The 27,723-nt window shown below is 40.4% G+C and overlaps 1 protein-coding gene across 2 annotated transcripts in view; it reads left to right on the top strand.

The window, feature by feature from the left end:
* EPAS1 (endothelial PAS domain protein 1) overlaps positions 1 to 27,723 on the top strand; it is a 157,875-nt gene that overhangs the window by 113,422 nt on the left and 16,730 nt on the right. For both annotated transcript variants that reach the window (XM_054023329.1, XM_054023330.1), the window contains exons 5-10: positions 138 to 256; positions 363 to 565; positions 17,822 to 17,928; positions 24,676 to 24,823; positions 25,988 to 26,196; positions 26,561 to 26,751. In XM_054023329.1, coding sequence (XP_053879304.1) covers positions 138 to 256; positions 363 to 565; positions 17,822 to 17,928; positions 24,676 to 24,823; positions 25,988 to 26,196; positions 26,561 to 26,751 — 977 coding nt within the window. The remainder of the gene's footprint in view (positions 1 to 137; positions 257 to 362; positions 566 to 17,821; positions 17,929 to 24,675; positions 24,824 to 25,987; positions 26,197 to 26,560; positions 26,752 to 27,723) is intronic.

The following is a 27,723-nucleotide window of genomic DNA, read 5'->3' as shown; positions in this document are numbered from 1 at the left end:
AACCAAACCATCTGTTGTTATCTACAAATCCTTTATGCTTAAAAATAAAAGAGAGAATTTTAAAAAGCAACACAAACATCCCCCAGCCCCCGCAAAAAGCTTATTAGTCAAGTAATTGCCTTTTTTCCTCACCTTAGGTCCAGGCTTTGGAAAGAAAAGCAAAGAGATATCCACAGAGCGTGACTTCTTCATGAGAATGAAATGCACTGTTACCAACAGAGGCAGAACTGTAAACCTCAAATCTGCCACATGGAAGGTACCACATTTTAGCCATAACAAGTTTTATTGATGAAAGTCAGACTGTCTTTTCAGAAAGTACCTTTTAAACTAATGCCCTGTTATAAAATCATTATTTGTTTCAGGTCTTGCACTGCACTGGACAAGTTAAGGTGTATAACACTTGCCCTCCTCACACCCTGTGTGGGTATAAGGAGCCTCTCCTCACCTGCCTTATAATAATGTGTGAACCCATTCAGCACCCATCAAACATGGATATCCCACTGGACAGCAAGACTTTCTTGAGTCGCCATAGCATGGACATGAAATTTACCTACTGTGATGACAGGTAAAGAGTCTACTGACTGTTTCTTGCCTAGGAGGTTTCTGATTTATCTTTATTAACAAAACAACCAATTAATAGGAAACAACATTCTTGCTTCGCAGTGTTCCTTGTATATGAACAGGTTAAATGATTTCACATGAACAAGAGGGAAATTCTTCCATTGGCTGTTCCTGCAGTCCTGGAGACGAACAGTTCTGAGCAATGTCAGTATCCATTTGGATTTCTAATTTGAAATCAACTGGTTAAGCAGGGATGATTCCTTCAGTGGGTGGCTTGTTTCCTGTACCATAGTTCTCCAACCCACCCTGAACACTAGGAGAGGAGTTTCTATAATGTCTCATAGAGTGGGGTGACCATCCCTTTCTTTCCTACCTATTCCAACTGTAATCTCCACACAACCTTGGAAAACTGCAATTAAAATTTAACAATTTAGGCACAGAGGGTCAAATTAGGACATGATGCACAAGGGGAAGATTGTAAAATCCATGTTGGTAAATGCGTGAGAGATTATAGAGGTGAGTCTAGAGCAGTGGTCTCCAACCTTTTTATGTCCAAGATCACTTTTTGAATTTAAGGGCAACCCAGGATCTACCCCACCCCTTCCCCAAGGCCCCGCCCCTTCCCCAAAGCCCCACCCCACTCACTCCATCCCCCTGCCCATCACTCCATCCCCCCACCTTCACTCACTTTCATCAGGCTGGGGTAGGAGGTTGGGGTTCAGGAGGGGTATGGGCTTTGGGCTGGGGCCGAGGGGTTCGCAGTGTAGGAGCGGGCTCTGGGCTGAGCCTGGGGCAGGGGGTTGGGGTGCAGGAGGGGGTGAGGGGTGCAAGCTCTGGGATGGGGGTCAGGGCTGGGGCAGGGGTTTGGGGTGCAGGAAGGGGGTACAGGGTTCTGGCTCTGGGAGGGGGTCAGGACTGGGGCAGAGTGTTGGGGTGCAGGAGGGGGTACAGGGTTCTGGCTCCGGGAGGCTGGCTCAGGGCTGGGGGTTGGGATACAGGAAGGGGTTCGGGGTGAAGGAGGGGGTATGGGGTGCGGCCTCTCGCCGGACAGCACTTACCTCCGGCGGCTCCCAGTTGGCAGCGCAGTGTGGCTGCCACTAAGGCAGGCTCCCTGCCTACCCTGGCCCCATGCCGCTCCTGGAAGGGCCAGCATGCCCCTGCACCCCTTGGAGGGGGCAGGCATGTAGCTCTGTGTGCTGCCCCCCTCTGCAAGCACCGCCCCTGCAGCTCCCATTGGCCACAGCTTCCTGTTCCCTGCCAATGGGAGCTGCAGGACCAGCAGCTGGCCCCTTCCGGGAGCAGCATAAGGAGACCCCCCCTGCCCTGCGGGGCCGCGCTGGCTGCTTCCAGGAACAGCATGAGGCCGGGGTAGGGAGGGAGCCTGCCTTAGCGGCAGCCACGCTACACCACCAGAGTTTGCAATCGCCTGGGAGATCCTCTAGGATCGACCAGTCGATCGCAATCGACTGGTTGGTGACCACTAGTCTAGAGTGAATCTAAATTGGTGTACCATGCATGACCAGGAAGGATTAGAAGGAGGTGTACTGTACACCAACATAAGTGCTCTCTTGGCTCTAGGGTTGATAACTTTCTGATGACAGAAAACTGAACACGCTCGCCCTGCCCCCTGCCCCCTGCCCTCTGCCCCTACCCCACCACTTCTCTGAGGCCCCATCCCTGCTCACTCCGTCCTCTGTCACTCTCTCTCCCCCACCCTCACCCACTCATTTTCACCGGGCTGAGGCCGGGGGGTTGGGGCGTGGGAGGGGGTAAGGGCTCTGGCTGGGAATGTGGGCGTTTGGGTGGGGCTGGGGATGAGGGGTTCGGAGTGTGGGAGGGGGCTCTGAGCTGGAGCTGGGGCAGGGGAGGGAGTTCAGGGCACGGGCGCCCAGGCATGTCCCTGTAGCCCCTAGGTGGAGGCACGGCCAGGCTGCTCTGCGCGCTGCCTCTGTCTGCAGGTGCCACCCCCGCAGCTCCCATTGGCCATGGTTCCCGGCCAGTGGGAGCTGCAGGGCTGGGGCAGCACGCGGAGGCCCCCTGGCCACCCCTGTGCCTAGGGGCCGCAGGGACATGCCGGCTGCCTCCTTAGCCCCTACTGCACCACCGACCGGACTTTTAACTGGATGCCCGGCAATCCTACTTGGCTCACTTTTGCTCACCTCTGAATTGGGCCAAAATCTGCTTCCTGGCCCTTTACCATCATGATTGATGATAAGGGGGGAAAATGAGATTTTTTACTCTCAAATCTATAATAAATATATATTCTCCCTTGGCAAGTAGAATATTGCAAGCTCACTGTTAGAAGATGAGATGATTCAGAGCAATAGCATTAGCCCTTTAGGTCTTAAGAGTTTTACTGGTAACATAAATCCATTTTTGTTGTTTTTAAAAAAGTGAGTTAATATATGGGCCTATTCCTTTACTCACGTGCTTTCCTGTATTTTGTGGATACAAATTAAGTGCTGTTTTCTGGGTCACTTGGGTCAGTATGTTACCAGCTGGCTAATCCCGTAGGGATAGAATTTTCCAATGGAGAATTTGTAAGAATTCTGTAATAGGTTTGCTATGGCTATAAAGCAAAGATGCATTTCTTTTGCCAAGTGAAAGGCAATTAATCTTTGGTGTTTATTCCTCTCCTTTTAATTTTGCAAGATCATGCACTTTTCTGGTGATTCTGACTTAATGACCCAGGACGAAAAGTCTTGTTTCAAACTTTCAACTTTTGGGTCAATATTTCTGCCTTCTACCGACTCTGACACCAGGTTATGCTTTACATTTCAGGGTTTTACTGATGGTATTATGTTCTAGTTGACTGTGTTGGCCCCAGTCTTGCAAACACTTACACATACACATACAACACAGGAGCAGTGTCATTGAAATCAGCATAGTTGTCATTGGGACTTTACACATGCTTAATGTTAAGCACATGCAGAAGTGTGTGCAGGATTGGGGTTAGTTAATTTCTTTGGTGCTTTGAAGACTTTTAAATGGTTGCAAGTAAGAGTTTTAGTATTTTATATAATGTTGTGAAGCAGCCACAGAAGTTAATAATTTTGGCAGCTATGAATGTAAGAAAGATTAGAAATGTACCATATGACTGGATAAAGGCAACTTGTGACTGAGATCATTGCCTCCTTCAGACTTAGTAGCAAACATATTATTAGAAATATATTCTGAAGATTGCAACATGCTTGCACAGGGAGAAAGCAATAGTGTAATAGGAGGTAGCTGCCGTACTTTCTTTTGTTTTCTAAAAAGATGTTGGAATTCTCAGAGAATGAATGCAAGGGCTGGGACTAGTGATATCCTGCCTCCCAGCAGTGAAGAGCAGACTGAATGTGAAACACACAGGTAGATGAGCACCATGCGCTTGCAAGTATCCAGTGGTGGATGTGTGGGGAACTCTTAGAATTAACAGAAAGGGCATGATTGTCAAAAGAGAGTTCTAAATTGTCTTCAAAGTTTCTATATGAACTTCATTGTGTGCACACATCCCCACACTCATGCACATTCAAAAGCTGAGTTCTCACAGGGAAATTCCTTGAGGACAACTTATGTAGCACCTTTGAAAATTTGGCTCATGAGATGTTGTAGTGAGATCACTCAAATATAATAACCAGATCATTTAAAAAAATTATTTGAAAACCTAAAGTTGTTGTTGTATCATTTAAAAACAAGATGTTGCTACTGAAAAAATTCACAGCGCTGACTCATAGTGAACAGGGGACCGCAAACAGGGGAGTTTGAGAGGGGGAGAAGGAAATTCCCCTGCTGAACGAACAAGGGGCAAGTACTAATCTTGGGCTGAGTGAGTTTGTTTGTCTGTTGTCTTTTTCCTTCTCTTTCAGGTTATTTCAGTTACAGGGTCATAGTGAACCATTATTTAAAAACATGGGGGTCATAGTGGATCACAAGCCAAATATGAGTCAACAGTGTAAAACTGTTGAAAAAAAGCGAACATCAGTCTGGGATGTATTAGCAGGAGCGCTGTAAGCAAGACACAAGAAGTAATTCTTCCGCTCTATTCTGTGCTGATGAGGCCTTAACTGGAGAATTGTGTCCAGTTCTGGATGCCACATTTCAGGAAAGATGTGGACAAATTGGAGAAAGTCCAGAGACAAGCAACAAAAATGATTAAAGGTCTAGAAAACGTGACCTATGAAGAAAGATTGAAAAAAATGGGTTTATTTAGTGTGGAAAAGAGAAGACTGAGAGGGGACATGTTCTCAAGTACATAAAAGGTTGTTACAAGGAGGAGGGAGAAGAACTGTTCTTCTTAACCTCTGAGGATAGGACAAAAAGCAATGGGCTTAAATTGCAGCAAGGAAGGTTTAGGTTGGACATTAGGAAAAACTTCCTAACTGTCAGGGTGGTTAAGCCCTGGAATAAATTGCCTACAGATATTGTGGAATCTCCATCATTGGAGATTTTTAAGAGCAGGTTAGACAAACTCCTGTCAGGGATGGTCTAGATAATACTTAGTTCTGCCATGCGTGCAGGGGACTGGACTAGATGACCTCTCAAGGTCCCTTCCAGTTCTATGATTCTATAATTCTATAAAGAGCAATGTGTCTCACGATTATCAAGGCCACAAATTCATCTTGGTGGCAGGCCTGTGGGGAAGCAGGAGGCTCTCCACTACATTATAGCATCCACCAGTCTCTACCAGGTTTTATTTTAGGAGTATTTAAAAATGAGACCTCAAGATATTGATACTTGCCCTTCAAAGATTCACTGTCTTTAAAACAAGGCTATATATAGACAGAATTCAGCCCTTGACTTGGAGCTTTCAGTCCTGCCTTATATAGCAGGAGTTGCTTTACAGGGCAGGTTTTTATAACTTTACTGCCTTAGTAACACAATAGCAGGTGCTGAAAGCACTGATTTGCTGTCTCCTCTCAGCTGATTTTTTTCTTAGAGTACTGTACTTCATAAGAGACACCGGTTTCTCTGAAGACTAGGCCTCAAGGCTACACATATGTTAGTGGATAGTTATTTTGTGTGTGTTGTTCCTCTTTTATTGAGGTGATAATAAAACTATTAGACATGTGAAATGTCAGCACAGAAAAGGAGAAGTGAGAAACCTCACACCGAGCATGTATCAGTTTCTCCTCAGGAAATCCTTGTGGCTCAGTTTTCCTGTCCAGTGGTGGGTAAACTTCATCCAACAGAAAACTCCTCAGCAGCACCAGAAAAATGAAGAAGAATCAAAAATCCCTGACAAGACCCATCAAAAGCAACAGCCTGGGCAAACTGCACGGGGGAAAGGGGTAACTCTCACAAGAGAAATAAATCCAGTCTGAAAGGAAATTAGAAGAAGAGGCATGTGCCAGTCCCAAGCCTAACCACCTCCAAAATACCAGGCCACTTCCAGATCAGGCAGTGAGACAAAGAGACTGGCACAGCCCATCTCTCTAGCAAGCCTTCATGCTTCTTGCCAGACTTGGATTATTCTTCTAGGAGCTTTTCTTTTCTGGAGCAAGGTGGGGGAGTTTGATGGGCATTTCTTGAGTTTGGTTGTTGTCTTGTTTTAGGGTCCTGCTGATGTGCTTTCTGTTAGGTGAAGTTTACAAACATCCTTGAGAGAAACAAGCAGCCATAAGGAATTCCTGAGATACTGTTGTATAAAATGTGTTGAGAGAAGTGACTTGATTGTGGTCTGTAAGTACGTACACAAGGAGAATATTTCTGTTAGCACCCCTCCACCACTTGGAGTCTTTAAATCAAGATTGGAGGTCTTCTTCCCCAAAGATATGCTGTAATTCAATGACAAGTTATTTAAAATTGATGCAGAAATCATTGCCTGAAATTATATGGCCGGTATTGTACAGGATGTCAGATGATCACAAGGATTCCTCCCAAACTTAGAATTTATGAATTTGTGGGTCTAATTTTATTTTGGGCTTCTGTGACATTTGCACGCCCTACCAATTACATTTCCAACTTGATAGAAACATGGGGGATGGGGGAGGGAAAGACTTCACCACAGTATTTTTAGCCCTTAGCCTTAACCTTTGAGAAGTCACTGTATCTTTAATAAAAGAAGAACAGGAGTACTTGTGGCACCTTAGAGACTAACAAATTTATTAGAGCATAAGCTTGGGCTGTAGTCCACGAAAGCTTATGCTCTAATAAATTTGTTAGTCTCTAAAGTGCCACAAGTACTCCTGTTCTTCTTTTTGCGGATACAGACTAACACGGCTGTTACTCTGAAACTTGTATCTTTAATGTCTCTTGGAATTACAAACCAAGGAAGGAAAAAGCCACCTGAAAATAACACACATTATGAACAGAATTGTTTGTAAGTGGAATATTTTGTTCTGAGAGATCTGAATTGGATGCATCATGATAGTTCTTAAAACAAAAATGTTTGTTCATGATCTAGTTTGGGCAAAAATAATGTAACCATTCAACCTGTTTTTCAAAGGCTAGTCACAACATATAAGTCATTAAAAGCATCTCAAGGGGCTTGTGACGGGTTGCCCCACTTTAAGGTGCCACCTGATGCACTGAGCCCGCCTGTTCCAACAGCCTGGGCCCCCTTTACCCTGTCCTGCTGAGCCGGGCTCTTAAGCCTCCTCTAGCACACACACAGGCAGGGCCACACCCACGCTGCAGAAAGACGCAGACACCAAGATCAGCTCTGGGAAGACTCAGCTTAAGAGACTTGCCCCAGCACTCAGGTGCCCATCTCCCTGTATAGAAAGATCTGCACAGCACAAGCTCATAAAAAATTCACCCTCTCCCTCAATGTGAAGAGAGATATGCACAGCTTCTTGCCCCCTTCCCCCCAGATATGAATTGCACAAACTGGGTTATGTTATAGACAAAATAAATGTATTAACTATAAAAGGCAGATTTTAAGTGATTATAAGGGATAGCAAACTGAACAAAGCAGATTACTGAGCAAATAAAACAAAACGTGCATACTAAGCTTCAGATCTTAAAGAGATTGATTTCAAGAAGTAATTTCTCACCCTAAATGTTGTTTTAGACAATTTGCAGAGTTTCTGTAGCTTAGAGTTCCAGTTATTTCTTCCTACAAACTGGACCCCCTGTCTCAGTCTGGACTCACCTCTGCCTTTCCCCTCAGGTTAGGTCCTTTGTCCCTCCAGGTACTTTCAGCAGTCTTTCTTCTTGGGTAGGCAATGGAGGAGAGTCCAGATTAACTCCCTCCCCAGTCTTAAAAGGGATTTACCTAAAGTGGGAAACCATAGTTTGATCCTCATCCCCCTACAGAGGAAAAGTACCAGCAGTGTCAAAGGTGGTATTTTGTATCAGGTGACAGGACCACCTGACATGGTAGTGTCACAGCTACATCCCAGGATACCTCTCAGGAAGGAGAGAGATCTTCATAGTCTTACTGTTTCTTCCTAATGGCCCATCAAGGCTGTGATGGCCGTTGTCTGGTGAGTGTCTCCCAAATACACACACAGTTGTAATTGTTACATAGTCAGCATTCCTAACTTTAGATACAGAAAGGATACATGCATACAAATTGGATAATCACAGTCAGTACATCATAACCTTTCCAATGATACCTTACAAGACACATCTTGCATAAAATATATCTTAGGACATATTCATATCAGAATGATATTTCTATGAAGAATATGGGGTGTAACGTCACAGGGAAGCTGAGCAGGAGAGAGGGGACTAGAAGCAGTACATACTGCAATGGGCTGTGCTTGCTGTTTTAGACTCCAGGGGACTAGCCTGACGAGGCCCAGAGACTTTGTATGTGCACTTTCAAGTTTAGGGGCTCTGGACCAGGGTCCTGAGGTAAGGGCCCTATGAACTGTTGTTACAGCTGCTCCCTCTCCTTTGTAAAGGGGTCGTACTTATTGTTAGTCAGTTTTGGCTTCCCTTGGCCCAGATCCTTTAAAGTGAACTTACTGGTGACCCAATTGGGGAAATTAAGGCAGGGTGCACCTGCAGCATTACACTTCACCACAAGGGGGGCTGTAGGGATGGGATATGTTTTGTATACTGCCATCCTTATTTATGCCAGGTAGTAGCTTCTTCCATGCACTGTTCTAAGGTAAAAATTGGGAGGTGAGCAGGAAGTATCAAAAAAGCTTTGTCTGTCTTTATATATTGTAAAGAAGTAAAATGGGGTGCAAGACCAATTTAATAAAAACAGCCCTTTACAGTTCACCTTTAATGAACTTAGCCTCATAACAGCCTTTGAGGTAGGGAATATTCCATGCATTCATTTTACTAAATGGCAAAGAGGGGAAGCAACTTACCTAAGGTCACATAGTCAGTCTGTGACTGACAGATCCAGGAACAGACCCCAGATCATCTTATTTCCAGTATTGTGCCTTAACCACAAAGCCTTGCTGTGTGTCACTAGTATCCCACAATGTTTTTATTACAGTTAAAAAAGGAAAGAGTAGAACAGCTCTAAAAACTACATTGATAAAATAGCAATTGGGGCACATTTCTGCTCTTGGGGATCAGTGCATGTCTCTTTGTTGTTTTACTGGATTCTGAGATATGTTATTACCAGAATAACTGAGTTCAGAAACTAGCCCTCTGCATGTAACTGAGAGAAAGATTCAGGTCCTAAAACACAAGAGGCAGTCCATCAAAAGAAAAATTCCATAAATACTTACATTTTAAAAGAGAGGTAGAAGGGATAGCAAAGTGCTTTCCAACTACCCATACCTTCTCAACTAAAATTACTACTATTCCTCTAATTGGCAGCCATGTAACCTTTGAAATACAAATGTTGACTAAGAACACAAAGCAAGCATCAGCCTGAGTGTTGTCCAATTTTTTTGTTCATTGTTGGCATCCTTTCATCTGCGAGAGACGGTGGGAATTGCAGCCTATGATGGTTAGTGGTGCATGGTTTGCAATGTCTCATGTGACTGAATAGTTCAATCTGAGATTTGCACGATCTTTGGCAGTTATTACAAATATATGTATCTTGGTTGGGAGCAGGGTGGATTTGATTTAAATAATTCATTTTTTAATGCTTGTAATTTAACTCTGTCATTGCATATTTCTCTTTTTAAGATCTCACTCAGTTCCTTCCAAATTTCAACAGCATCAGCAATCGAACAGCTATTTCCCTGCATTTTGTTCAAGACTACAGAAATAGGCTTCAGGGTACTCAGCATGTGTTCAACATATCTCTTAAGCCCAATGTTGAGAACTTTGGCTGTGACAGTGTCATCTATTTTTTTCACGATTTTGTTCACAAACTCTCATCAGATTAGGTCAGTTCTTGATACAGTGCTCAAAACAGTCCACTACTGAGTTCCGTCGCATGTCTTGTTGGGAGAGTTAGCTTGGTTCCTCCCACTTTTTTCAGAGCAGCTACTGCAAAATGGTTCTTATGGAAGTATTTTGCAATTTCAACAACATTAGCCTTTATTTCTGGAACACTGAAGTCTTTGGCTAGGAGGTGCATCAAATGAGCACTGCAATCATATGTTATTAGCTTGGAACTCTCTTCACTTTCTTCTAAATAATTTCTTCTCATCTTGGATACATTTACAGCATTGTCTCTGACCAAGCTACCGTAAAGGACATTTGAATTTCTTTTCACAGTTTGTTATAGCTTTTACTGCTACTTCTTGTAAGTATTCTGCTGTATGTGCATTTCCTGGTATATCAGTTGTTTCTGTAAGGAAGACATTCCCTTCTTCTGTTGTCACACAAGCACATACAACAGGATCATTGTGGACATTGCTCCACCCATCAAGACTCAGGTTAACAATTTTACCCTCTAGACCTTTTGCACACTGCTAAATTTCTCTTTCATATGCTTTATCCAGCAATTTGCCTGCAACATCTGCTCTGTTGGGTGGACTGTATCCTGGTCTTAATGACTGAACCATGTTAATGAAGTGTGGGTTCTCAATCATACAGAAAGGAGAGTTTATTGCATAAACAAACCGGGCAATTTTTTCATCAATTACCTGTTTTTGTAATCTGCTAGATCTTATCACAAACTTATCTATGGTTCTTTCTGGATAATGGAGATTTCTTTTTGCTACAGGTGATATACTGTGGCTATGTGACATACATGATGTGACTAAAACACTATCATTGGCAGATAATTCTGAAACTATAGAAAATGATAGTGATCTTGAAGGTGGATAGTCTTCAGAATCCTGTATGTTGAGGATGGATTCTCCTAAACAAAATAAGTCAATGCAGCTATTTAATTATTATTACCATACAGGCGAGTTTCATCTTACGTGGGGTTCCGTTCCGCAGTTAATGCGTAAAACGAAAACCGTGTACAGTCAAAATTACATCGAGTTGAATGGCGGGCGGAATCGCCCGCACTACAGATACAGTATTAAAATTGTTATTTTTCTCTTTTTTTTGTTTTTTTTGTTTGTTGAAACACAAACACATAAAGCTGAAATCGCGCATGTTAAATGCGCATAAGATACAACAGACCTGTACTGCTCATTTAGTATTACTCACTGCATTCACTGACACTCAGTATTACTTTAAAGGTGAAATTGTAAAAGGAAGATCTGCCTATTTCAGCTATTTATTTTTTATCACAACTGCATCTAAAATGATAGTACCATAGAGTAACAACTATATTTTTTGCTCAAACATGAGAATTCAAGAATAGTCCAGAAGGAAGACAGGCAGTCCTTAAGAAAGAAGTATGAAATAAAAAAGTTTACCTGGAGTTCCTGCATGTTCAGACATGTTCCTTTCACAATCTTCAACACAGCTTCCTCCTGAGAAGGAACACGTCTCATGATGTTGTTTCATTTGGGCAACCAGGCCTTGCATTTTTTTGTTGCACTGTTTGCATTTTGCACGTATGACTGTCTTACCCACAGATAGAGGAACTTCATTAAAATATTCCCAAGCTGGGTATCTTTTATGGCCTGCTGCCATTATAATAGGTTTTCCATTCTAGTGAGAGAATGGTATGGTAGATCTCAAATCAATGAAGGCTACACTCAGAAAGACCTCAAGACTTCTGGAATATGCTGTTCAAACAGTTTCACTTTTGTTTCTACTGCCTGTCCCTCCCTTCTCACATTTATCTCCAGACTTCTTCTCCTTCTCCAGATCTATTCCGCCCCCAACAATCTTCTATTCATTGGACTTTTTGAAACTTTGCACTTTTAGAGAGGGGTATGGGATTGACTTTGTGTACACAAATTTGCAGAGGGACAATAGCGTTGAGATCTGTCATTTCTCACCTCTATATATTATTATTTATTTATTTTAAAGCATTTTTGCTGTTAACAAGCCTGTTATCTCTGGAGACACAAATCTACAGTTTGAGAACTGCAAAACTAAACATCTCTGATGGTATCTTCTAGACTCAGCACAGAGTCCCATTGGGTAGATAGGAAGATTAACCTAAATAATCTATACAGAAGCCCCTGGAGCCCCATAAGATTGGGTTCCTAATCCATGAACTATTGGAACTCATTTACAAAACTTTTCTTAAACGTTACATGAATATATTGTCTCATACTATAGAATTAGAATTTATAATCCCTATTGCATGATGAGATATCTTTGAGCTATAGTTTTAATTAAGATACATTATCTTTAGATAGGTTTCTTTTTTTCAAAAAACATTTTATCAAAAAAATCCGATTTAAATAAAAAAACTCCAATTTTTTTTAAAAATCATTGATTTTTATTCACCCTGGTTGGGAGAAGCTTGCTTCCTATGGGCTCTTTTCTCTTCAAGCTGTAGGAACCAGCTCCTGTCATGGATTTTGATACCCTGATGAAGACGATGGAGCCACTTGTTACGATCACTTGCCAAGATTTCCCATCGGTCAGGATCAATTCCAAATTCCTTCATATCTCGCTTGCATGTGTCTTTATAGCAAAGCTTGGGACATCCGGTTGTTCTTGTTCTCTCTGATAATTCCCTGTATAGCAGGGGTAGGCAACCTCTGGCATGCATGCCGAAGGCGGCATGCGAGCTGATTTTCAGTGGCACTCACACTGCCCAGTCAGGGGGCTCTGCATTTTAATTTAATTTTAAATGAAGCTTCTTAAACATTTTAAAAACCGTATTTACTTTACATACAACAATAGTTTAGTTATATATTATAGACTTATAGAAAGAAACCTTCTAAAAATGTTAAAATGTATTACTGGCACGCAAAACCTTAAATTAGAGTGACTAAATGAAGACTCAGCACACCACTTCTGAAAGGTTGCCAACCCCTGCCGTATAGCATGTCCTTGGGTATACATCCGTCTTCCAACCTACTCAGATGGCCCAGTCAGCACAGTCATCTTTGGTTGAGCAGGGCTGTCACACTTGGTAAATTTGCCCTTTGAAGAACCTCTGCGTGGGTGACTTTATCTTGCCATTTGGTGTTGAGTGTGTGGTGTAAACAGCGTAGGTGGAAACTGTTTAAACTTTTCTCCTGATGAGCATAAGTTGCCCATGTTTCCCTGCCATAAGTTGCCCATGTTTCCCTGCCATACATGAGAGGGCTGAGGACCCAAGCTTGGTACATTAGCATTTTGGTCTTGATGGTAAGCTTTGAGTTGTTCCATGCTCTTTTAGTTAGTCTGCTAAAGGTGGTGGTAGCCTTTCCAATGCGAACATTTAGTTCTTCATCCATTGAGAGGCTGGTGGTTACTGTAGGACCTAAATAGCTGAACTTTTGGACTAGTTCTAGATGGTTTGCATTTAAGGTGATTGAAGGATCTTGTGGAACCCCCTGTCCTAATACAACCGTTTCTTAATGCTGATGGTAAGAGCAAATGCCTGACAGGCACTTGAAAGGTGATCCATGAGTTCTTGTAGCAGATCTTCATCGGGGGCTACGAGGGCAGCATCATCAGTGAATAGAAGTTCCCTGATTAGCACCTTTTTGACTTTGGCCTTTGACTTAAGTCGGGACAGGGTTGAAGAGTTTCCCATCTGATTCTGTGTGGAGATACACTCCATCTTTCATGTCCTTAAATGCACAGTTCAAGAGTACTGAGAAGAAGATTCCAAAGTGTGTAGGGGAAAGAACACATCCTTGCCTCACTCCGCTGTTCATCTCAAAGATGAAAATACCCTAAAATAAAATGTGCTATTTAGTCATTCCACAGCTTGAACGAGAAACAATTTTCTGCCTAGTGTTCAAACCCAAAGTGATAGGATTTCTTGGTTCTTGTGTAATGATTGATTAGTCCCATGGAGCATACATACAGATCTTCTCCTTTTATTTTTCTTTTCTCCCCCTCCTTCCCACATCACACTTCCAGAAAAATGCTTTCCTCCTTTATGTTTGGTTGGTTTAAGCTAACTGCTTGCTACTGTACAAATTTGCTCTGTGCTCTGTATGTTCATCTGAGATTCTGTACAATAAGGAGATTCCTGTGGAAGCTATTCAGAGTAACTGGAGGATTTGTCTCAAAAACTAAACTAAAGCAGCTCCCCAATAGAGTTTTTGACACATATATTCAACCTATTTGCTGCACACCATGTTCTTTCACAAAATGCCCAGTAACTTAAAATGAAGTTATGGGCTGTGCGTGATGCAGCACTGGTGGCACATTTGGCATCACATCTGGTGCATAATGTGGCATGGAATTGGCTAATCTATTTTTCATTCTGCAAAGGCTGTAGCCTATGCATTTTAAGATTTTGAAAATTATCGGCGCCAACCCCTGCCTGCCCCCAAAATGCATGAAATGGTTCTGCAACTTTAAGTAAAGGTTACTCCTGTAACAACTAGAAGATACAGAATTTCTGTAATGCATACTATGGTACTTAAAAAAAAAAGATATCTGTGACACTCTTTTAAGATATTTTAGTTTTCTGATAGGGGAGAGCAAAAGGAAAAATCTCTTGCTTCAAATTTTGTTAATTTAGTATAGTCACACTGTATTGGACAGGGTTTAAAGAGAAATGTAATGCAGCCTAGAACTGTTAACAGATTAGTTAACAAGGGAGTACAGTTGATATAGCCAATTTTAAAAAGTAGCTATTTTAAAACTTTAATACTTGAGTAATATTTCACTGTGATTTAGGATGTTTAGAATTTTTTTCTGTTCAATATTGTTCTTTCACAACATGGGTGCAGTTCTCTGATACTCAGCCTCGAGAGTTTTTTTTAATATATTGTTTGTACATTTTAGCTGATCTCAGCAAAAGGACATTGACACACCCGTTGCCAGAGACATTACAGTTAATCCAAAGATTACATTTGATCTAATTCTATTTGACATTCTCACTGGGGGCTCATACATACAAGAGGTAGTGCTGTAACATGAAACTACAAGAAGGGTATTTTGTAATGAAGAAGTTAGCTTGAAACAGATTGAAAGAGGAGTTAGGGGATTAAAATCCACAGAACGAGCATGCAGCTAGCTAAAAATGCCATGTTTGAATTGCAGATAAAATTATGATTACTACAACACCAGAGACTCTCATGTCAATTCCTCTGGTGTAACTCAATTCAAGATGATGGAGGAATTTTTTATTTACACTGGTATAATTGAAATGGGTGTCTGTCCCTTGCTTTACTGATAAACTTTATTTCTTTCCCCTCCTGTCTCTAAATCCATTTTTGAAGACTAGGGTTAAATCCCAAACTCTCTGAATTTTAAAAACTTGCCCCAGGTGATGGGGTTGCAATCCCACCTAGGCTGTTTACTGATTCTGTACCAGTGATTCAAAATTTTTAAGGATTACACGTTCAAATTAGTGCACATGGCCCAATTCTGTGGCCAGTTATGCCAGCGCATCTCCATTGAAGACAGAACAGACTTGGATTATTGTTTTTATTTATATAACCTATTTGCAGCATTAACAGTTACATTTTGTGAGTCTCATGATATTTGGAATTCTATTTAAAGCCCTGAGTCCTGTGAGAATTTCAGCTTTAATTAAAAAGGAAACTTCTAGTCCTCCTAGTTGCAGAGGAAAGCAAGTACAACGTAAAGGCTCAGAAACCAGAAGGCAAACAAAAAGAACCTCAAATGTATTATTTTAAAATCATCTTATTCTTAAGCCTCTTTCATAATTTTGGGGGGACCTAACTCATGATTTTTTAATGTTGGGGTTGGAATGCTGTATTTGTTCACTGACTAAGCAAATTAATAGAAAACAATGTTTTTCAAACCCACACCACTCTGACACATTTGTAGAAATGTGATTTACAACAAGCAGAATCAATGCATTGGTGGCTACTTGTGTATCCATAGAACAGGATGAATTGCTTATCCTGTGTATGGGGTGGCAATTACATGGCCAAATTCTGGCAGAGCACTTTCCATATGCACTCACCAGGATATCCATGATTAGCAAGCGGGGTGCAGGGCACAAGTTATCCACCCCAATCATGGATCCCCCCAGATCTGTGGACAAACAGTTCTGTAGGCTCCCCACAAAGGAGCCAGACCTGATCCTATTTACACCAATGTAAATCTAGAGTCATCCCAACTGAAATCAGAATCTGGCACATGGATTTTTCTGGGACAAGATAAAGGGGGTCACAAGGGATGTGGGCCATATGTTTATGTGTGTAAACCACCTGACTCAGCAGTGTCAGCTATCAAACCAATACTAATGCACATAGTTTATTTGTGGTCCTAGCTTGGGGGAGGCCTTGCAGATGGCTGCCTTGCACATTAACTTGGCTCTTGCAGTATTTATGTGTACCTATTTTATGGATGTTTATGACTTGGGCCATACTTTTCCCTAGAGCATTGGAAAAACACTCAGACCAACAGCAACTCCTCCTAAGCACATGTATACAAAACTGAGAGTTTGATTCTGCTCTCTGTTGTGCTGTTTGTAGGCCTGTGTAACTATTAATGTTAATGGCAGTTACGTGCGGGAAGAGAGGGGAGACTGAATATTCATTGAAGTCTGAATTTCCTGGCTTTGTAATGTTTATGACAACCTAGGAGTTAGTCAATTGTTTTTTTGTTGTGGTCTGTTAATTTCCCAGTTTTTACTGCAGTTTGTAAAGAATAGAAGAAGTCACCCAGGAGTATTATGGATGAAACAATAAATTATAATGGCTCCTTAGAATCTCTGCAGTAGATGTGACTTTGCTGTTGGCTGTATATAGGTGTTTTCTCATTAACTGAGGTCTACTTTGTTTCCTGTTTTTAATGGATGAATTCCTGAATATTTTTCATGTGACAGTTACATGCACTTCAAATTTAATTTAGGAAACACTTATTTAAAATTAACCCCCCAGCCTGTAAATATTTATTTTGATATGTCTACTCCTTTTGAAGACTTTTTTTATTTCTCTGATATCCCGAGTTAAATCCTTCCTAAATACTTACTTAGGTCCTTTAAGAAACTTCTGATTTTTGAGATCAGACTTTCACAATTCTATCTGTGTAAACCCTGGGTAGTTTGTGGATTCCTGATCCAAGTAACACAGTCCAAAAATCCTCATGGATTTTTTGTTGAGAAACATTACTGAATAAGCAGAGCAGCTGATTTCTTTAAAATCTTGCTATCTCTCCTGGCATTAGTTTACTGTGTATTTTGCTTTGATAAATGAAATACCAAAAGCAATGAGCTAATCCCTTGCTACAGTTCAGTTTTTAAAGTCAAAACCATAAGAATGATATAAGCAGAGTAGATAGCCAGAGGGCAGGACCTTCTATTCTTTGCATACACTGCTCCTGGTGAGGAGGAGTGGAGGATCAGGCCCATCTGGAGTAATAGACAATGAGACAACTTGTAAGCAGTGATTTGCCTGTAGTGAGTTTTCCAACTGTTATGGAACTATTGGGGAGAAATAGTGTTTTAATGGCTGCCATAATAATCAACTATAGAAGTGAATGATAAAAGTATTCAAAGGGTATGTTTACACTGTGATTAAAACATGGCACCGCATCTCAGAGCCTACGTCAGCTGACTCAGGCTCACGGCGCTCAGGCTGCAGAGCTAAACGTAGCAGTGTAGACATTCCGGCTCAGGCTGGAGCCAAGGCTGCGAGACCTGATAAGGGGGAAGGATCTCCAAGGCCAAGCCTGAGCCTGAACATCTATGCTGCAGTTTTATAGCCCGAGCCGCATGAGCCCAAGTCAGCTGATCTGGGCCAGCTGTGACTGTGCTGTGGGTCTTTTATGGCAGGGTAGATATACCCTAAGTATGGTAACAGCAGATCATTATTAAGAATACTGTATTTCCTAATATGTTCCAAAAAGAAATTGACATCATGTTTCAGCTCTATTGCTATAAGGACTTAAATTCATGGCAGCACTTAAAATATATATAGACATTGTGGAGTAGGAGAGATCTAATGAAACTTTTTTTTTCTTGGTCAAGAATTACTGAATTGATTGGGTACCACCCAGAAGAGCTACTGGGCCGTTCTGCATATGAATTCTATCATGCCATGGACTCAGAAAATATGACTAAAAGCCATCAGAACTGTAAGTCATGTTGATATGTCCTTCACTGTACATAAAACACGGTATGCCTGTACCTGACTAACAAGCTGCAAACATAAAGGCACATTGGTGTGTTGTTGAGTTCTTGTGTATATCTTGCATGTATTCTGTGAGAGAGAAATGCAAAGGGATTGCACTAGTGCTTCAAAGTGAGACTTAAGTGATGCATCGGCCTTTTGCTATGTCCCGTTGAAGCCCCATGGCTGGCCCTTTAGATGAATTTGACTCTAAATTAGAAACAAAACTAGTTCCATTTGCAGGATGTTGATTCTAGGACACACCCTTTTTTTCTAAGTTAACTCATGATACCAGATTCAGTTGAGAGGCTGAAAAACTGGATAAGAGCAAGCAATAAATATTGGGAAGGAATAAATAAGAATAAATGGTCAATTTCAAGCATGGCAAGAAGTAAATAGTGGCATACCACAGTTATCAGTATTAGACACAGGTGTCCAATATAATACATAGAAAAAGTTCTATTAAGTTATCTTGTTCAGTGTCTTTCTCTCTTTCTTCCTGTCCCCATCACTTTACTTCTTTTCCTCACCCAAAACAAATAGCTTGGAAAAAACACAGAAATATTTAGGTTAATTCGGAGTAGGGAAGATTGTGGGGAAACTCCAACAGGACCTAATAAAATGAGATAGACGGAAGATGACATTCAGTATACAAGGTAATATATATTGAGAGGAAAGTTTTTTTTAACTGTTTTTATACTTAGTTGGGTTCCATATTACCTGACATGGTCAGCTAAATGTTGGCATCTGCTCAATAGACAATGGTGATCAAAAGGATGGAGAATTATATGGAAATTATATGGAAACAGTATAATGCCATTGTATAAATCAATGCTTCACAGTGAATGTTGTGTATGCTTATGATCATCTCATTTCATTCCTGATATGATCATTTTGAAATGATCATGAGAGGTCATAGAATATGATGAAGCATTGATTGGGGGTAAGGGAGTTCCATAGGAGGAGAATTTTTAAAATACCAAAGATTATTTAGTAGAGAAACACACGTGAAAGGAGATATGCTAGAGATATATAAAATAAAAGATGCAGACTACCATTCTTGTTTGTCTTATCCTATAATATCGTAACAAGGGAGCTTTCAATGAAACAAGCAAAACAAGCAAAAACAAGGGGGGGGGAGAAACAATTTTATCTGACATAAAATTAACCTGTGGCTATGCTGATGGAAGATACTATTGAGAAACATCACTTAGTAAGATTAAAAAATAAAATTATCTGCGTGTTCTCAGTACCATTTCCTTCATCTTCCTTCCCTTCCTCCTGCCTTATTTTTTGTTACTTTTTCCCTTAAATTAGACAGTAAGATCTTCTTGTGCAGTGCTTAATACAATGAGGCCTGAATCCTGACTTCTAGTTGCTGCTATAATGCAAATAATAATGCCATTACATTAGCTAGCTTAGAGAAATACAAAGGTGCCAAATTCTCATGCTCCAGGATATAACAGTTTGCACCAGCTGAGGGCCAGGAAAAAACCCTACCAAGATGATATAATTGCTCAGGTGTCTCCTGTATATGGCCTCTCTTGCAAACAGGATACCAAACTAGCTGGACCATTTTTCTGTTCCCTTGTGTCATCTCCTGTGTGCTCTGCGTAAGTGTTTTTTACGTCATAGTCATTTTCACAAAGTGTCGATCCAGCTCTGTAGCTTTCTAACAGCAGTTCACAGGCTCTTGGGAACTTTACTGAACTATCCAACATGCTGCAGCTGATGGCTCCATATACAAATTAAAAATGACATAATGAGCTATTTGAAGAATGTCATGTGTATAAATTAACCACATGAATGAATTTTGGAATACTAAATTCAACCATAGTTTATGGTTTCCACAAGGAAAATAACAATAAATAATAATTAATGGAGATATCTCATCTCCTAGAACTGGAAGGGACCTTGAAAGGTCATTGAGTCCAGCCCGCTGCCTTCACAAGCAGGACCAAGTACTGATTTTGCCCCAGACCCCCAAGTGGCCCCTTCAAGGATTGAACTCACAACCCTGGGTTTAGCAGGCCAATGCTCAAACCACTGAGCTATCCCCCCTGACCAGTTATAATCAAATTAGTATATAAAACGCTGAGCTGTCTTTTGGAGGTCATAATTGCTGTCTTTGAAATATAAAACAAGCTGTTGGTAGATGAAATTAACTACATCATTTCTTTTCTAGCTCTTTGCACTTACTTTAAATTTCTAATTATATTTTTCTCAGTTAAAAGTGACCATTAATGCTAATCTCCTAAAGATTAGGCTTTTGACTAATATATAAATATAGATTTTTTGTGACTGTCTGTGCATTGGAGTTGGCATTTCATAGCAATATAATGAAGGCCCTGCATGTGTCTACCAAATGCATTTGCAGTGAAAGGCTCAGTGATGTTGTTGGGGCATCCAGTGATAGACCACGATCATCTTTTTCCACATCCCTTTCAGAGTGATTTTAACTTTTTTAAAGACGATAATAATCAGGCGAGGCAGACAACTGCATAACCAGAAAGGCGGGGGGGTTACATTAGCTCTAACAGCAGGGGTTCTAGACCTCGCCATCCCCAATAAGTTAAGTACTCAGTTTTTCATTAATAAGAATGTTTGACAGCAGAGATAGTCATCTGTGGTGCAGAACAATGTTAGTTTTAATCAGACTGTTTTGAGGAAGCAGTTGTATTTGTTCTCCATTAGCCTGCTGCTGTCAATCCAATCATGTGGCTTTGTCTTTTTTTAAAAAATTTTGAATTCCCCAAAACAAATTAGGTCTTTTACAGGGGTGAGCAATTAATGATATTGTCTCCGCTCAAGCAAGCTATGTATTCTGAGATATCTGATTAGGAGGCATCATGAGCAATCGGTGGGTATGTTGCATTAAGTTGTTTTTAAATCCCAGAGATCAATAAAAGTAACCATCTACAGTTTATATTGAAATCGCACCAGAGAGGAAATAAAATAAGCCACCAGTGGAGGCTGCTCCTTGTTCTAACGGGGTCAGATCGACTCCATGCACAGGGCCAGCATAAAGCCTGTGCGTCACTTAAGCCCTCAACGTAGCGCCTAATCCAGAAGCATGTTGAAGTCAGTGGGAAGACCCAGAAGTGGTTATTTATAAAAAGAATCCCACTGCAGCCTTATAGGGTTACTCACAGCTGTGAGCACTACATCTAGTAATAACTGTGCAGGATCAGGCCCTATAATACTAAGAGTAGCCCCACAGTCTCTGTGTGGGGAAGCATATACACTGTATTTAGTCCCAGGTTAGCATAGCTGATGCATTCTGCCCTTTACAGGCATTGGCCCAAATTCTATGGTGATGTAAATTAGTGCAACTCCAATAACCTCAACAAGAGCTATGTCACTTTACATCACCAGAAAATTTGGCCCATTGCGTCTTGCTGAGGCAAATGCCTCCAGGCACTTCTTAAAGAAGCCCGTATGGCTGCGGCAATGTGAATAGCAAGCCATGAACAATCAGCCACCTGGGAACCAGCAGGCCCTCATTGAACATGGAAGCCCTTGTGACCTTTTGAGAAACTGGGTGGATATTCATGAGTTATGTTCTGTGATTTCTAACACACATTGAGTAATCCAATATTAATAGATCAGATATAAGATGACACATAATTATCTTTTTTTAAAAGTTAAAACAAGATACAATTTCTTCTGGAGAATTCTCCTAGCTGTTTTGATCAATGCTTCACAAAATTCTTCTCCTACCAGAGCTGCAAAGTAATAATTCAAAATGCAAAATAAAAATAAAACTCCATGCTAAATATATTAGACATCCGAATTTTATTTAATCTAATTATGCTTTCTACAGAAGACAAGTATAATCACACTATAATATACTCACTGATTCTGAATACATCAATGCTAACAATGTCATTTTACCAAACAAAGAAAAGAATAGAGTTCTAGAGCAGGATTTATTTTTCATTACAAGAAGGTAATCAACCACTATAATGAGGAAGGGGAAAAAAGTTTGAAGGTTGAATGAACAGACCTAAAATGAGCCTTTAAGATGGAAACAGAACTACTCCCCTGATTTACTGGTGACACCACTGACACACTTGTTGCAGTTTTACAATACTGTAATGTTGTTTTCAGATGAGGTAATGACCCTGTGCTGAACTAAACTGTAGTACTGTTTGTGTTCTTGGCTGCAAGTATAACTTCATATACAGTATAAGTATAAGACTTAATTGGTTGTCATCAAATGCAAGATTAGAATTTAATTTTGCAGGGCTTAACATACCCACTCTTTTACCAGTTATGTGAGGAAGAGATGAAAATCTTTGTCTTTGCCCAAAAGTTTCACTGCAAAGCTATATTTTCCAACCACACACTTAATATTCTAGAACTATTTCCATTTAGGGCCTTCCCATTTTAATGTTTTAAATTAAAAACAATTGGAATTTTGCCATTGACTTCCATGGGGAGCTGGCTCTGGCCATCTGAGATATGTCAATCGGAAGTACATAGAAGTTTGACAGACCAAGTCAGTTGTATCATATTTTGCATCTATTTCAAATGTATGACAGCAATTAAAAAAAGCTTTGTCAACAATTAAAGACAACAAAAAGTAACTGAAGATAATATTTTTTTGTTTATTCTTCAGTGTGATGATCTAATTAATGTTGTATGAGATAGAGATGTAATATTTTGGTAACGTATTTAAAATAAAATGCTTTTAACTTTCTAACAACTTGGAAGTCAGAGTGAAGGCATATGGCTAGATAACTGAAAGACAAAATTCAAGTGCATTAGTAATTTATAGTGTTGCTCCAAAGAAAGCGTTCTGCCACTCTTTGTATCAGAACATGATGTGCTCTGGGGGGGAAAAAAGATTAAAGCAGTAAAAAGCTTTCCTGTAATGTAACAGGCGCCCTTAATATGACTCTTATTGAAGAGCTGATGATTAGGAAGCCAATGTAATTATGTTTCACAAGCAGAGCAGAACAGTCTCTGAAACATACTAAAGGCAAAATCTTTTGATTTTGTGCCACACATTTAATCAAAAACATATTTAATCAAAAACAATAATCTTATATTTTGTCTAAATTAAAAAAGTCTAAATAAATTAAATGAAGGATGATGAAATATTCCTAGGGAAAAAAAACTTTAGAGACAGGAAGAGAAACACTATAAATGACCCACGAACACTTATAGTGGGGTTCACAAAGGTACGTAAGTGCCTACCCTGCATTGGAATCAAAGGGAGTTAGGCACCTAAATACCTTTGAGTACGCTACCCTTATTTTATTTCATAAATTTAATGGGCCCACTTCTGTTGTGGTTGTGCAGGAAAGACTTGTGCTTCAATAGTTTCTACAATGGCCACGTATATAGGATTTTTCCCCGTGCAAAGACTGTAGGATCAAGTCCAACTACAATTGGCCTTTAGTACGTCAGTTTAATTGCGATCAAATAACGTTATTACATTTAAAAGGTGCTTAAAGGGGAAATTTTGCCAAAAGGGCCTGATTGTGCAAACTTTAATCCCAATGGTGAGTGCTTATGTGCTAGTATGGATTGCAATATTATTATTAACATGGATAGAAAGTTATTGTCAGTTGGGAGAAAGACTGTTACTTGAATGGAAGATACAGTCCATATTAGCTGCTTTGAGGAAAATGGAAGATTGACACCAAGTAAAGCATCCTAAAAACTTAAATTCTCAAATGCCAAGAACTCTACACTGAAACATCTTGTCTATCTCTGAGTACCATAGATATCTTATTTAGGAGATATATACAAGTATTTGTAAAGCATCCAGATCAAACTCTAAATCTGAACTGTACTTTTTTTGTACAATGTTTTTTGTACAAACAAAGCTTGATTCTGGCTTTTGTGTGACCCCGGATGTTACATGGAAGTATTACATTGTCCTGTAAGCATTGTTTGACCTTCATCTAAGTCTTAGCTGGAGACTGGCAGGTTAAAAGGAAATATTACAGAGAAATAATGATGATTGCATAGGCCAAACAGCCAGAAAAGCAGAACAATTCAACTCTCCATTTTCTCTACTGACAAAATAGTACCACTAATAATTCTTCATTTATGTCACTTTGACAGCTTTGAAAATATTTTTCTTTTCTTTCCCTTTTGCTGTAAGATCAATGTCAGCATAGTAACACCATGCCTCCTTATTTTCAACAATTTTCAAAATATATCAGGAATGTATATCTGGAGTTGATGTCATAGATTCCAAGGCACAAGGAAGGAAAATATATACAATTTAGGCTAAGATTTTTTTTTTTAAAAAAGGGGGGGCACCTAATGTTGGGCTCCTAAGTTCATAGACACCTGAATAAAAAGCAACTGATGAGTGTTCAGCACTTTTGAAAATCAGTCCACTTCTTTAGATGCCTAAATATGGTCTGACTGTAGGCACCTATGCTTGGCCTTAGACTAGTCTACATACAGTATACATATGCAATCAGTAGCCACTGATTTTGGGCACCTAACTTGAACTCTCTCACATTGAGCCTCCAGAAGTAGTGTCCACTTTTGAAAATGTTGGCTTTAACATTTACACTTAAAAAATAAGATAATCAGACATTTACCAGCAAATAGCTTTAATTATAGTGCTGCCATGTTACATGACTAAAACTCAAAAGCAGTCTTACTGGTTTAAGCGGCGTGCTATGTTTATATATTGCATTCTTATAATGCTGCTACATTATTTATATTTTGTCCTATTTGATAGTGTGTGCAAAAGGTCAAGTAGTAACTGGCCAGTACCGAATGCTTGCAAAGCATGGTGGATATGTATGGCTGGAGACTCAAGGAACTGTCATTTACAATACACGCAACCTACAACCTCAGTGTATTGTCTGTGTCAACTATGTACTGAGGTAAGTTATACAGAACCCAAAAAGCATTTATGAACATTTATGCTGTAACACAGGCAATTAGGGGAATTTTTGAAAGGTGTATTTTACTTCGATATTCTGAAACCAACTTCGGCAAGCAAGATAGCTCAAACACAACTGTTGGACTTTTTCTTTCAATAATGTCTATTTGATACAAAATCTATTGACACATGCCTGCAGAAGGCTTTTATTTGCATGCAGTAGAATTTCTAGTCTGTTGGGAGGACCAGATATAAAACCTGCATGGAAGATTTGGAATAATTGCTTGCTACCAGGTGGAGCAAAGAAGTTTTAAGCCTAATCTCTTGTAAATATCACCACGAAGAAGTGCCGTATATACTCGTTCATTAGCCCGTTCGTTTATAAGCCGACCCCCCAAGATGGTTAGGTAAAAATAGCAAAAACTGTATGACCCTTTCATAAGCCGACCCTATATGTCAGGGGTTGGCAAACTTTGGCCGTCAGGGTAAGCCACTGGCGGGTCGGGACGTTTTGTTTACCTGGAGTGTCTGCAGGCATGGAGCCCCTCAACTCCCTGTGGCCGCAGTTTGCCATTCCCAGCCAATGGGAGCTGAGGGGTTCCATGCCTACAAACGCTCCAGGTAAACAAAACGACAAGGTATTAGATATTCAATTCAATGATTCCATAGAGTTTAAAATCATCAAATTTTGGTGTAGACCGGTTTATAAGCCGACCCCCCACTCTTTGATGCATCACATTTTTACCAAAATATTTGGCTTATAAACAAGTATATATGGTAGTTTTCCTCAACAAAGTCAGGACCACAAAGTGATCACTGTTGGCAAAATTAAATATTGTGGTCATAGACTAGGCCAAAAACTGCAATCTTGTAGAGTGAAACTGATCTGGGTCATTACTATATTAATTACACACCTATAAAACTGGAGTAACAGTGGTGAATCATCCCCCAGAATTATTGAGCAACTGCAGTTCCTCTTTGCTTCAAATTAAGTTCTGGGTGCTCAGCAACTCCAGCTCCAGTTGTCTCACGTTAGGCACCAAAAATTAGTGGCAGTTATGAAAATGTTGGCCTTTGCCTTAAAGTTGTAACAGTTCGTTTACTGTTTATACACTGACTTTGTTTTAGAGTGCAAAATGTCTAACAGATCTAATTGCCTTGTTAGTGAAATTGAGAAGAATGACATTGTGTTCTCAATGGACCAGACGGAATCTCTGTTTAAGCCTCACCTGCTGACAATGAATACTGTTTTTGATAATGGGGTCCCAGTGACTGAGAAGAGTGACTTCTTGTTCACAAAACTGAAGGAAGAACCGGAGGAGCTTGCTCAATTGGCACCCACACCAGGCGATGCCATTATTTCTCTGGATTTTGGTTAGTATTGTAGCATCAAGCAGCATGCAATAAAAAATAACCACAAAATACTTCTTGTTTTAACAAATGCAAAGAACCACAATGGGACTGATCTTGCTCTTCCTTGCACTTGGGAAAATCCGGTGTCACTCCATAGAAGTCAAAGGACTCACACCAATGAAAAATTTCTGTGAGCCAGATGACAATCAGGCCTATTATTATTATTTTTTTTTATTTATGCTAAAACCTTAGAATGTGAAACATGCACATGGCAACTGGGAGATGCTTGCTTGCTTATTTATTTGTTAAATCGCTGCTATTATGTCATAGCACAACAGAATTGTCAGGCTGAAAGAATGTGTCAATCTTGTTAATGTCTGTTCAGGAACTCAGAATTTTGAGGAAGCCTCTATCTACAACAAAGCTGTTGTTTTGACTCTAAACAAACAGTGGCCAGTGGAAGTGAAGACCCATACTTCCCAAGGTGAAAAGCTGACTATGCCATCATTTACCGTGCCCCAAGTTGCACCAGGCAGTAGTACTCCAAGTGCAAGTAGCAACAGCAGCTGTTCAACGGTAAGAAAGACCTTTGAACTGAAAATTAAATTATCTAATCTACAAACTGCAAGGTAAATAAACGGAGTATGATGTTTTGTATGTAACTCCCATCAACATCAGTGGGAGGAACATGTGTACAGTAGTGGTCTCGTACTTATGAAGTGACCGAAGTAACTATATACACATTGTACTGTATACACATTGAACAAAATAATGAGGATCATAAATCGGGGCTAGCCCCTGCGCTTAATACCTTTGTCCCGGCCACCCTCACACTAGTCTTCTTTCATTAAAACATCCTATGTACAGCTACTAGACCAAGCCACCACTACTTCTAGGTGGATTAGCCAGTAAAAGGCTGCTATTAGATCGTGCAGCCATTATCAATACCCCTTTAACAAAAATCCTGGCCTATTACCTTCATTTGTTCATTAGGTAGAAGCTCTAGCCATATTTCAGTGTTCCCAACTACTGGTACATGTACCAGTCCTGGCACTTAAGGCTTTTCAGGCTGGTACCATGGATTTCCTCTGTCCCTCCTTGCTCTGTGCTGGGCCTCAGTGAACTGCTGCTGTTTGCCATCCATTCATTTGTGTACTCTCTAACTGAAACCTTGGTTTGCTCTGAACTAAGCTGGCTGGTGCACAGCTGAATGAGAGGCAGTAGACACTGCACTGACTGGAACACATGAGAGTTTAGTCTGATTAAACTAGCATAATTGCCCCCTAGAAGTTGGAAAGTGCTGACTTAGCATAGCCAGCAGGTCATTCCTGCAGGATGCCCATTTATTTTGTAAATGCTGGAAGAGGAAAGCCTGAGCCCCTGCTTACCCCTTTCCTCTTCAGAGAGATTTAAGAGGGGATGTCTCACATTGTCGGTTTAAATTTATTTTTACACTAGATCCATATGGTAGACCATTTCTATCATTATCGCATGCAACACTTTTCACCATTTCTTAGTGATCAAAGTAATAAACTTCTTGGAGTGCTT

The sequence above is a fragment of the Malaclemys terrapin genome, chromosome 3 (assembly GCF_027887155.1).
Source record: "Malaclemys terrapin pileata isolate rMalTer1 chromosome 3, rMalTer1.hap1, whole genome shotgun sequence".
Classification (NCBI taxonomy): Eukaryota; Metazoa; Chordata; order Testudines; family Emydidae; genus Malaclemys; species Malaclemys terrapin.
Note: the sequence above shows the minus strand (reverse complement) of the source record. Positions and strands in the feature narration are given on the sequence as shown.